This window comes from Anguilla anguilla, chromosome 3 (genome assembly GCF_013347855.1).
Source record: "Anguilla anguilla isolate fAngAng1 chromosome 3, fAngAng1.pri, whole genome shotgun sequence".
NCBI lineage: Eukaryota > Metazoa > Chordata > Actinopteri > Anguilliformes > Anguillidae > Anguilla > Anguilla anguilla.
Genome location: NC_049203.1, coordinates 23,790,337 through 23,803,349, shown reverse-complemented (window position 1 = coordinate 23,803,349; position 13,013 = coordinate 23,790,337). Strand labels below are relative to the sequence as shown.

The window sequence follows — 13,013 nt, the reverse complement described above, 5'->3', positions numbered from 1 at the left end:
CAAGCAATGAATACAAAATATGTATTAAAAAAGGTATATACTGTAAACCTTTTTGATTTTTTCCCCCCTGTACTTTCATGTCTTTGCTTGTATCCATGGTAACTGTACCAGAGATAGAACACTGAGGAGCCAAAGCCCCCTGGAACAGGACGATCAGGCTTTGTGTGTGTGTGTATGTGTGTGTGTGTGTATATACGTGTGTTTATATGTGTGCGTGTGTGTGTGTTTGTGCGTGTGTGTGTGTGTGTGTGTGTGTGTAGGTGTGTTTGTCTGTGTGTGCGTGCGTGCATGTGTGTGTTTGTGCGTGTGTGTGTGTGTGGACAAAGTCTTTCAAGGGTGGCTACAGGAAGCCCTGGAGCAGGGGGGGGGGAGGGGGGGGTGGGGGTGGGACTGAGCTGTGGTTATCCCGCTGAGTGGGAACCCTCACCCTATTCTGATGCAGTCCAGAAACGAACAAAGCCTCAGGAAGTACTCCAATTTTTTTTTCCAAACAAAAGTTTGAAGTTAGCAGCAGGTCACATTAATATTTTTGGAGCTAGTCACCCATCCAATATTCAGTAGACTTATATAAGACATTACAAGGACCCTGTTTGGTAGAACAGAACTTAAATTGGTACATGCAAATAGCATGAAACTTTAAAGCAAGGGAAACATGTTGCATCCTGTCTTCTCTCTTTTTATCTGCCTGTTTGGGTAGCAGGCCAGCAGCTTTTCCATTTAAAACAACATGGGTTCTAAAAAAGGAGAAACAAAACTTGTGCTTAGCTAAAGCTAGCTACTTAAACTTGCCAACAATTTCTATGCACTCTCTTCTTCAACATGGAAAACCACCAGCTTTCAGTCAGCCCTAGCAGGACTAAGAATATTAGGCACTGCCCTGTGCTAGTGTGCATCATACCTTTCAGATTGCTGTTGGCAAATCACCTTGAGAGGCACTCTCCCAACAGGAGTTCCTCAGGGATCAGTGCTTGGCCCCCATCTGCTCTTTCTTTGTACTAAATCACTTAGCTCTGTTATTTCTGTCTGTGGTTTTTTCTACTACTGCTATGCTTATGACACCCAACTGTTTTTTCTTGCTCCCTCTCTGATACTCAAGGCTCCATATGTGCATTGCCACATACCTGGCTGAAATCTCTGTGGTACCTAGATTTCAAACTACAAATTCAAACCAAACTTTCAAGGAAAATATATTCTGTTTACCCAACAAACACCCACCACTCTAAGATCTCCCAGCGTATCTGGGCCTAAAAACAACCTATGTTAATATTGAGTCAGCACTCATAGACTGCCTTGCTTCTGTGAGTCATTCCAGAAGGTTCATAGTCAAAACAAATAGGAACAGGGGTGCACAACAAATTGTTTTCAGCAATGGTTGATCCATCTCTGTATTTTTGTTTAATTCTGGTATTTTTTTTATTATTTTAGCCCAATATTCAGTGGACACATACACAATGACCCTATGCAGAAGCATAGACCTAAACATGCTATATCAAGATAGCATGAATTTCAACAATTTATAGCAAGATTAAATGTTTAAAAGAAAAAAATTGCAGCACTTATACCCCTTGTCAACACTTTTTACTTTGTAATCAATAATCAGGATACACACACTCTCCAGGAATGGAGCTGGTATGGTTAATGATACTTCGACACTACATAGGCTATCAATGCAGAGTTTCATTTTGGCATACATAATTTCAGCATAATGTCCTGTGTAAAGTTTATGAAAAGTTATGGTGCAAACTATAACTTATAAAATGAGGGAGAAATTATAGTAGCAGCAGAAAATTACAATTTTTGTAATGAGAAAATTGCCCAACCTAGTAATATAAAATGAATTTAAACAATGATTTTCAGTTGTCATTTGCAAATGCATCAACAAATATGGCTAAATGCAGATCACATAAATGTTTGGGTTAATTATATAACCTCTTAATTAGATCAACACTGCTTTACATTCATAAAAACATATGTAATATACACATACCCATGTAATATATACATATCCACTTATCTTACCTCCCAGATTTGATGGACAATCTGCTACTGCAAACTAAACTGCAGTGGCATCTATAACATTGGTTCCACCCTATCACACAATCCCTCTTTTTTGTGGAAAAGGTGAAAAACCAACACCATGCAAGAGGGACAGGCAGCAGTTCTGGACAAGAAACAACTTTCTAACAGAGAGCTCCCTCGTGTAACAGTTTGAGCCTGGACAAGCTTGGACAGCAACACCCAGCATCGTTTGCAGTCGCTCAGAGATGCAGCAAATAAAAACCACACCCTCCAGGAAATCAGTTCTAAACCAGAAGTTCACAAACTCAACTTGTGAGGTCCGATGGTACTCATGGAGAAATTTGGAACAGCACATTCAGTTCTGATTGAAATCGTGGTGCAATCCAAGTGGAATAGGCTTCCTGGACCAGAGACAAAACGGTGCAATAATCTTATACTTTCAATTTCAAACCCTCCTTCCAATGACCAGGACAGCAATGCTGCCTCTGGCTATCCCCTCCCAGGGTGTGAAATTAGCACACACAATAGGACAAATGCTGGTCAAAATTTAATTGTGGCTGGTAAGATTTTCGACTCTGGAAGGCAGGTAACTAAACAGGTTATGTTATATCGTAAAAGATAATGTGGCTTGTAAAATGTTGAAAGCCACTCTGGCCACTGGATTAAAAAGTTAATTTCATTTCTTGCCCCCTGCCCACACACACCCACAGAAGGCAAGCACATACAGACACATTCACACATACACACACGCACACACACCTACTCTATGTAGAATAATAATTTCAAGGATTTGTAGATTTTCTTTTATGTGCAACCCAAAGTGTAGGTAAGCAAACACAAACCAGTCTGAATCTAACAAAGCTCCACTCTGTATTCAAGACAGAATGACTGTATTCAGCTAAGAGTGAATAGCCGGGCCAGTTAAATGAAGCAGAGCATTGCCTGTATTATTAAAGTGAAGGGATTTAGGGAAAAGTGTTTACGAGTTAGCTATTCTGGAGAAAGTACAATTAAATTGGTGGAGGCGTGGGCTGCTCAACAAATGGCACAAAGACACACACCACATGGAAAGGAGGCTCTTAACTACCGAATAATAATGTTGCTGCTTGTTCCAGAGATACACACATAGCTGCTGAAATGAGGAGATGGTACGCCACTGTTATCCTGTTATAGTACTAATGATACCATGGGCCTAAATGAAACTGAATGTTCTCTTCATCTCCTGCACTCCGTAATCATTTCAAAGGTGTTTCTGTTGCACACCTTTGGGCTAAATGGCCAAAACAGGGACACCAACCGATTTAATTAAATATCATAATACATGGAACAAAATAACAAAAGGACGAGTTGGGGACGCTTAAAGACTTGGTTAATCTTAAGAGTGATGTGAAGAAGAAAAAAATCACTAAAATTCAGGAAAACTCTGTTAGGAATCAAAAAATGGGTTTATATTTAAATAGGCTATCAGATCCTAACAAATAAACAGAATTCATTACTAATGTATTATAAATTGAATGTATTAACATGGTAGATTGGTGTGTGTGTGTGTGTGTGTGTGTGTGTGTGTGTTGGTTGGTTGGTTAGCTCTCCAATGTAAAACAGAAATTTTGAACGTTGACATCTCTGCCATTTCAAAACGAATCCCAATGCCATTTCACAGGTGGACTGCAATCGCCATGGGCTTGCCAAATATTGATTTCCTGAGACCTCAATTAATTGTCCATAGACTTAACACAGGAAGGCACGATGCTCACTTATAAATCAGGTTAGCTTGCTTTGTTAGCACAGTGCTCTTCCAGCTGAACCATAGGACTACTATTATGATGTATTTATGTTGTAACTATATGACCTGGAGTTATGAGTTGAAAATTAGATTCATATCCTTAAGAGGTCATAGCAACTGCACGGTATAATATGTACACTCTAATGCAGGATCAATCAATTAATCACACTAGTTTAAAAACATACCGACAGTTTGTGGACAAGCTCTGCTGAAGGAGTCATAGGAGATACGTGATCCTAAATAGGACATATGGGAGCTTAAGCATGCTTTATAAAAGTGAAAAAATCTTATATAAATATATTGCCTCTGGCTTTAATATGCTAAATGTCCATTATACTGCACTGAGCAGTACTCTAAGAGTATGAATCAGGCTCTTTGAGTGAAAGTTTGAATCTTAAGCAATTAGCCCAGTGGTAAGAACAAGTTGTTTAGAGTACAGTAGACATATACAGGGCTGTAGCAGTTGTTAAATCTCCGTTACACTTTGATGAAGAGCAGGCTGATGTTAGCGTTTGGGCACATCAATCTAATGTCATGTCTTTTGTGGCTTTCGGCAAATGTAAACATTTCACTTAAATGTTGTTTTTGTGATTGACTATCTCTTACACCAGCACCACAGTATAATTTATCATCATGTTCATAAGTTTAGTAGACTATGCGAGGCCATACTGTACAGGGTAGAGAAAGCCTTAGCTTAAAGTTTGAAATTTGGCTTGCAGGCCATTGCAGACTTGGATTGGCCTATTAAGATGAGAACTTTGGGCGTGCTTGCGATAATCTAGTGCTTTCCTACCTTTGCCTTGATTCCGGATCTCCTCAAGCAGAGGTAGAATGATGGGGGAGTTGGCATTTGTTGGTGGGCGGATGGATCTGTACATCAGGGGCACGGGCTGCACCACCACAGGGATGCGCCGGACCTGTCCGGGCAGCTTGCTGGTCTGGAGGCTGACAGGGCTGGAGGGAGCTGGGGAGGGGTGGACGATGTGCAAAAACTGCTGGTTCCTGACTCTGGAGGGCGAGGCCACCAGCGGCCTCGGTACGGAGGAGACGGAGGTGATAACGGTGGGGGAGGAGGAGGAGTTCAGGGACATCACTGGCGAGGAACGGGACGAGAAGATTCCGGAAGGGGGCGAGGTGCGGGCTTTGTTAATGGACAGGTCCACGGGCTCAGTCTGTGTGTGGAACTGCTCGGGGGAGAGGAGGTCCTCGGGAGGCTCTGGTTTGACTTTACTCAATAGGAGTGGGACTGCTTCCATATCCGGGTAACTGCGCACTTTGGGGGACTGTGGAAATGAAAGCAAAAATCAGCGAGCCTTTAAAAGTCAACACTGTACAGCATGCCACATGCAGAGCAAGAAACAGCAGTACCACATAGGTTATGCTAAAACCCCTCACACACTACACAGGCAATCTGGAAAAACAACATTTTTTGGCACCACTTTCAGAAATGCACACGCACACACACACATACAATGAAGATGACTAAATTGAATTAAAATACCTTAATTTGATTTTTAAAAAGTGCTGACACAGTACATGTAAATATTATTAAAGGAACGTAATAGAAGTGTACGCAGCATGTTTAATGAACTCTTAACAGTTTTAAGTCAACTCTAACAGTGTTAAACGCATCAGTTAAAATATACTCTAGTGCTGGTTTTACACTGAACATTTTCGTGTCAATATCTTTCGAGTGAATTGTGAGTGAAAGTCAATGGAAAAATTCCCAAAAACGCTACCAGGAAACGCAACACAAGAATCACCCTTCTCCCCTGTAGTAGGCTGAACCAGTTCAGCTTTTCCGTGAACCCTTTAGGAATATGAGGATTGAATGGCACTGAAGATGTTAATGAAAATAAAGGATGCAAAGGCAGGAGAGGAGTTTCAGGCAGACACCAGTCATCTCTCCCTTCTGCTTTTCATCACCCCTGCAGAAACACATCCCTCCTGGCTCCACAAATATCTCCAGTCAATCCTGCTCCCGAGTTTGGAAAAACATCATGTGGGTCCAATTTCCCAACCCCATGCCTCCTAAAAAGATATTCCCATCTGATACTGTAGCTTTACTACTGCTATTACTGTAACGGATACGGATCCACACCTTTGGCTCTCTCTGTGGTAACGTGTGTCCAAACAAAAACTGTCTTTGTTGACATTGCATTTACACTACAGTGTTATTGTAACTTGCTTGTCTCTATTTCGAACTTGCTAGCAACACATAAGTGAATTCAGGCATGGAAACAATCTGTCTATAACCAAAAATAAATAAGTAAATAAAGTCATAAAGGCATGAATGGGTAAGTGGCTTGTGTGCGTCATTCAATATTAGAAACACGAAAACAATAATAAATTCATTGCAGCAGCAGAGGAGATACTTAGTAAGGCATAATCAATGCTATTTTCAAGCACATTACTGATGTTGGGAGGGTGCCTTGTTGAAGAAGTTGAAGAAAAAGTTCTCAAGTTACAAAAAAACAGATGTGAAAAATTTCCTTGTGGTGTATTTTGACATTACTTTGTTTAAAGACCAACATTTCTTTCTGCGCGTGTAATGCTGGCTGAACACCAGGCTGCGGTGAATTAGCGCACTTTTTTGCGTGCTATTTTTAAACCAGACTGCTACAGTCGATTCTAACAAACAGTAAAAAAGGAACTTTCACAATCTCATGAATCAGCAACTTGACTACTCAGTTCACAAGGCTGAATTTCATTTTCCGTGAAAGATAGCTAGGTTCTCCGAGTCAAGGGTAGGGCAAAGTTCATTATGTGGGTCCATGCCCAATGACTCACACACAGTCACGCACTGCCTAACTGACAAAAAACAAACCCATAAACAAAAGAAAATGCCCTGAAGGATATTGTGAGAAGTGAAAAAATACTGAAGTGACGTTTTAGCTTACGAGAGGCTTTGCTCTTAATCTAGTACATACAGAGAATAAATTCCTTGTTTTTTTCTTGACATAGTACAGTATAGTGTAGTGGAGTGGCATGTAGTATAGTATGTATTAATGCTACAAATGTCAGACCAGATTCATTTTTTAACTGAACTTGGTTTCACAGTGGGTTTGTTTTGATTTCAGGATTCCCATAGTTGTCTGTTATAGATTTTCTTGAATTTCCTGGCAAGTAGTGAACTGATTATGAATGTCCAATTCAATTGAATTCAGTTTTATTTGTATAGTACTTTTTAGAAGTGGCATTGTCACAAAGCAACTATATAGAGATCCAGGGCTGAAAGTGCTGCATCTTCCATAAAAACATGAATGTTAGCAGATAAAGCCAATAGACTCATGGCCACAAATTTACTTGCATCACAGCCTGAGGGAATTCAGACAGACAGGGATGTCTCATTGCACATTTCTTCACAGAATATGCATTGTGCTGTATGGGGCAGCAGTGTAGTATAATGCTTCAGGAAGTGGGCTTATAACCCAGAGGTCAGGGGCGCCAGAAAGCGGGGGCCATTGGCCCACCATTTTTGAACCTACTCACTTTTGTCAGCAAGTCAAGTCTGAGTTTAATGCTGAAAAATTCCATGTTATAAATAAAATGGTACAGTACATTTCAGGACATATTATGTCGTCTCAGTAGCTTTGATTACATTGCCATCTGTGTGTGAATTTCTCCTTAGAGGGGTATATATTGTGGGGAATGTACCAACATACTGTCAAAAAAGGAAAAGGGAAAAAATAAAACTATTCTTGAGATAAATGTACTCTGTATACCCTAAGGCATAATGACACAAAGTCCTTCTAGTGTCACAGCGAGTTTGTTGACCAGACAGTCCACTGAAGTTTGAGGTTTGTATCACTGAGGTTTTTAGGTATATGCCATATTAAAATCTGAATCGGCTTTTTTGTAGCTATTTGATGGTTTAATCTGCTACAGTATGCCTTGTTTTTATTGTGACTCTAATCAACTTTTATGTTCTTTGGAACAAATTATGCCGTTTTGATTAATGTCCTCTCGACAAGATCATTAACTGGAAACAATGACTGCAAAAGAGCAGCAGGTTGGCTGGATTTGCCTGGACTTATTTCATGTAATATTAAGGCAGCCGCAGTTACTCACACTGTAAGTTATTTTCTGTGGTGTCTGAAAATGTCATTGAGATATGATCTAGAGCATTCAGCTGAAGGCAGTCAAACAGTTCTGTATTTACCATTTTTAACTTAAAATCAAAGGCCTTGCAGAGCGAGATTTGGCCCCCGGGACATAGTTTGGACATCTATGGGGATAGACTTTGCTTTAGTTTGGCCTGCGAAAGATGGTCATTTAAAAATAAAAAGTAAGGGGAATGAGAAAAAAGATGACTCAGATGCAGAGTAATGCCTGATTCAAAATGAAGTACTATATATAAGTAAAGTGTATAAATACACCATATGCTGTCACATCACCTTTTAAATACACTCGCAATGCTGTATGATGTAAAGATGTGCCCACATAAACATAATTGGCTATGCAAGGCCATGATATGACGGTACATATGAATCATAAATGTTGCTAAATTATTTCCAACTGGCCTACAGTTTAAATCACAGAGTTCAAAACTTTGGTCATGTCTGCCATATACCTCTACGCTCTGGATCTAATGTGACTGGTATGGATTCAATTTTAAAAGCTTTTTTTTATTATTTATTTATTTTTTACACATTTTATAAATTTCTATAAATGTACATCTTTGTGCTTTTTTAAAGAAAAGATTCTGTCAATATGATTCACTGAAGAAACAAACCCTTACATTGACCATGAAAAGCACACAAGCAGAAATTGGAGTAAATTTACATTTCAGAATTCCTCATGAAATATAATAATGAATATTAAAGTATTGCTGTATGTACTAAAATAAAAGAAAAAAAGAATATTGCACCTTCAAGTAAGATAAATACAAGGAGAATACTCTTGATCAATAAAAAATGGCTTTCAATATGGAAAAAAAAATGTTGAAAATATGCAAAAATGCCAAGTTACTCAGGCATACAAAGCACTGTTTATACGTCATTAGTTAAAACTTGCAAAATCTAGGCTTACAGTTAAAAGTATTGATATCAAAATGAGGCCAAATTACAAGCTACATCGGTTATCTCAGTCCACACAAATCAAACAAGCTCAATTTCAAAGCAATGCACCCCAGTATTTCCTGAATTATTTCATGCAAATTGGCCCTGCATTCTTCATCTTACCATCTGAAGAGAAAGTGGTCATGCTGAAAATGGCATTTCTTTGCAGAATTAATAGCAGGTGAGGAGAGAAGAAACATATATTTCATACAGTAAGTTGTTTTCTTCAGGAACGATAGTCATGTCATTGTGTGGTTGTCACCCAACAGGCTATATTTTTAAAGTTAAAGCCTCCCACCTCAAGAATAAAACAGTACTCCCTTTGCAATCCATCCTCGCTGATGTGCAACTCATTGGGAGTTGATGATCTGTAAATAAAAGATAACTATAAGGGGTCCCTATCAGCATGTCCTGAGATACCATAAGCACCACCCATTGATGAATGGAAGATATTAGGAGAACATTGAGGCTCTATTTTGGAAATTCATGAGATAGGTTAGCCTTGTACATCTGACTTGCAGTGTGCTGCTCCAGTGTTAAACACAAAATCAATCTGATAGAGTATATTGCACTCTGATATTGTCATGCGATGTCTGCTGAGCTCATATAGCCAGTGTTGGAGCAAAATTAGCATTGGATATATCATTGTGCATTGTCCTTGTTATGTGTCACAATAAAGTTTTGAAAGGCCTTGCATAGTTTACTATGCAATTGAATACTTTCTTATTTATTTTCACTTTTGAAATGTAAATATGCAATCAGCATTTGTAGCTAAGATCAGGGAAAATGATCCTAATGCTTCACCAGAGCCTTCATCAGTGATAGGGTGTTATGTGCTGAGGGCAGTCACTGTATATACAAAACTCTGAATCACAGGTGTACAAACTAATTAGAGAGACTTGCCCAGGCAGTTTTTAATTAAAGTTTGGATTCACAGGGAGAATCCAATCTAATAAACAACCCATGTGAGAATGCTGATAATTTATGATAGTGTGGACTTCTATGCAGTGGTGGATTGATCAAATTTGGGGCCCCAAGCAAAGTTCAGTTTTGGGGTCGCCAAAACTCCTGACAAGGTGCTGACAAAGCAGTTTGCTTGAAAAGCTCTAGGTTACATAAATTCTTCCATATTGGTCAAACTGTTGTGTTTTCTAAACAAACCAGTCTGTGGTTAGTGGCACCCCAACACTCACTAGTTGAAAGGCTCCTTAGCTTGTGCAAATCCACCTATGGCCAGATTTTGACAACTAACAACAAGAGAGAATCAGAATCAGAATCAGAATCAGGTTTTATTGCCAAGTAGGATTACACATACGAGGAATTTGTTTTGGTCAGGTGGTGCATAACAGTGAACATAAAATAAGATAAATAAAATGAAATAAAATAAGATAAAATAAAATAAACATATAATAATAATAAACAATAAAAACATAACAAACATAACATAACATAAACATAGTGCAAACGGTAAACAGTAAACAATAAAGGATCGAGCTGGCCTGCATATGTGTATTGGTAGCATTATGTTCATATACATAGTACTATTTTAATACCTATTTTATCTTTCGGTTAAATGATTCAAGAATCGTACTGCAGGCCTATATATTTATCCAGAAGTAGCACATTTAATGGTGAAGTCACTGTGTGTAGCCTAACATAATGCACAGCCTAGGCAAGACGAGAGGTTTTACACGTAAATATCACTATAGTGATTTTTTTTAAAGATAAATGAAGCAATGACTGTATCATATGGGAATAACATCTGATAAGGCCTATACAATGTGTATATTATTATTTATTTTTTTACATATTTCTTGAGTCGATCAATGGGCTAGAAGAGATTGCTAGCTGGCTAGCTCTATAACAAGTATTGCTACAGCCACAAATCACTACAAGTATAACCAAACTAGCTAGCTCACAGCCTAATCATCTTATAATACAATACACCTTGACTTTCTCTGCCCTCCAATGCTCAAAAGCTATACCGGAAGCATAGTGCAGATGCCTTATAATCCACGACACCATGATGACGAGAAACGCACAATCCACAAGATTTCTATAATTTGGGGATCATTAAAAATGTAACCACAGTATACCCATTTCTTATCCATAGTAAGACATGTGCTTTCACTATTAGAAACAGTGCTTGTGGATTACAATTATCCTTTACTGAAATTTCTTGATCAGGGCTTACTGTTAACATGACATCTTTACTCACACAAAAAATCTAAAACATAATATAACAGTTTTGTATTGCGGCTGAACAGAAACCCCACACCATTCTTCTTGAAAGGCACTTTGTCTGCTCACTCATTTGAAAGGCATCCTTGCATTGACAAATCAATTTTGCCAGTTTTGTTGGCAAAACTGTCAACAATCTCCAGATAAATACATGGAAAGTACCCTTGATCAATAAAAAATCACTTCCAATCTGGAAAAAACTCAACAAAAACATTTTCAACGTACAATAATGGCAAGTCACTCTAGGCCTGCCATTAAAAGTAGGCTATTGATATCAGAATGCGGCCAAATTACAACAAATAATATAAATGATCTTAGTTCGCACAAATTAAACAAGCTCTATTCCAAAGCAATGCTACCCAATGTTTCCTAAGTAATTTCATGCAACCAGGCCCTGTATTGCATTATGCAAAATGAATCTCCTTCAAATTCAGCTCACAGGTTGTGATGCTCTCAGTAGAAAGCGAAGCCCATCCATTCAATCTCTCCTGCCCTATACTGCCCCACACATAGTTCTAGAATCATTTTAATTTAGAAAATGAGTGCTCCATTGTCACGACTGTGACAGCCGAAGTCATAAATAATAGCAGTGCAGTAACATTAGCCACACACCTCACCAAAGGTAGCAGGTCTGGAATAACAGCAGCTGAGCAGGGAAGGTTATTGATATATCCCTACTAACAGTAGTAGGCTAACTGTAGATAGTGATCACAAATGCTTTGCCATGGTTGAGTCGTGGGTTGGACACTGTCTTTGAAAAAATGAATGCAAGCTAACTTTGTCGACTTGGCTACCTTTTCTGCTGGTTTGTTTTCTCTACTGAGATCCACATTTGTGTTTATGAGGCGTTTTAATTTACTTCATTCGAGCTAAGACTCCTCTTTGCTATCTTCCTCGCTAGCCATCTAGCTGACGTTCAAATTTCACAGCCAAATTAGGCTACCTATTGCATCATTCTGCATCATCATATTATTAAAAATAGACAGTTGACATTAAACAAATGCATACACAGGATTATTTCCCAGCAATCTTTAATTATCAGAAAAGAAGACACCCGCTGCTAAAGGAAGTATCACGGATAATTTAATTATTGGTTTAAAAAAAAAAAAATTTTCTGTTTGATATGTTCTATTGTAAACATATCAGCTTCAGAGTAACCATGAAGCTGATATGTTTGTTGAATCGATATATAACACACATGCTAGCAATGGTTCAGCTATTGAGTCCAAACTTTTTTGTGCCATGTACACGTTTGGTTGAGAATGTCATATACCCTGTGAAAATGACTTATATGCATTCACCAACATTCAAGGTTAACATATAGGCTACCCCTTGTAGCCAGCAGGGTGGCCCTTTGTGTGGTTTGCGTGGTGGCAAAACACACCTCTGCCTCTATGACAGGAAGGCATTAGTTTAACAATATGTGGCTTACATTGAATTATGCTTTAGTGCAACATCATTACAGCTTTCCAGAATCTTCAACACATACTGTACAATAAAGCTCAGAGATTTTCTTTTGATTATTATATGTATGTAGTACTGTCATATATTGATCAGCTTCCACTCGTATTTGGCCTTCGACCTCTTAGATTAAACAGATGCATCTGATATGCATCTTAGTTACATGAAAGATATTCATTTATATCTATTTATTTACTGCACAATAATGGAATTTTTAAGCAGAATTGTGACGGGGCTATGGCCAAAACCCTTCCTCTGACCTTCTCCTCCAGCTGGCCTACCTCTCATGACTGCTGGCATTCCAGCATCAGAGCTACTGGTTAGCCCTGGCTAATCTTCCAAATGGTTTGCAGTCAAACATTTAACGAGACAGAACGTTTCCAGCAAGCCCTTGGCAGTGAGCCACGCAAACAAGGACCATGTTTTTCTGCTGTCTTCGCTGGCCTGTT

At 38.8% G+C, this 13,013-nt stretch overlaps 1 protein-coding gene across 4 annotated transcripts in view; it reads right to left on the bottom strand.

Annotated features, from left to right (window-relative positions):
* LOC118222945 (Krueppel-like factor 12) overlaps window positions 1-13,013 on the bottom strand; it is a 52,820-nt gene that overhangs the window by 18,686 nt on the left and 21,121 nt on the right. For all 4 annotated transcript variants that reach the window (XM_035408898.1, XM_035408896.1, XM_035408897.1 and 1 more), the window contains exon 3: window positions 4,596-5,085. In XM_035408898.1, the coding sequence (XP_035264789.1) occupies window positions 4,596-5,085 (490 nt within the window). The remainder of the gene's footprint in view (window positions 1-4,595; window positions 5,086-13,013) is intronic.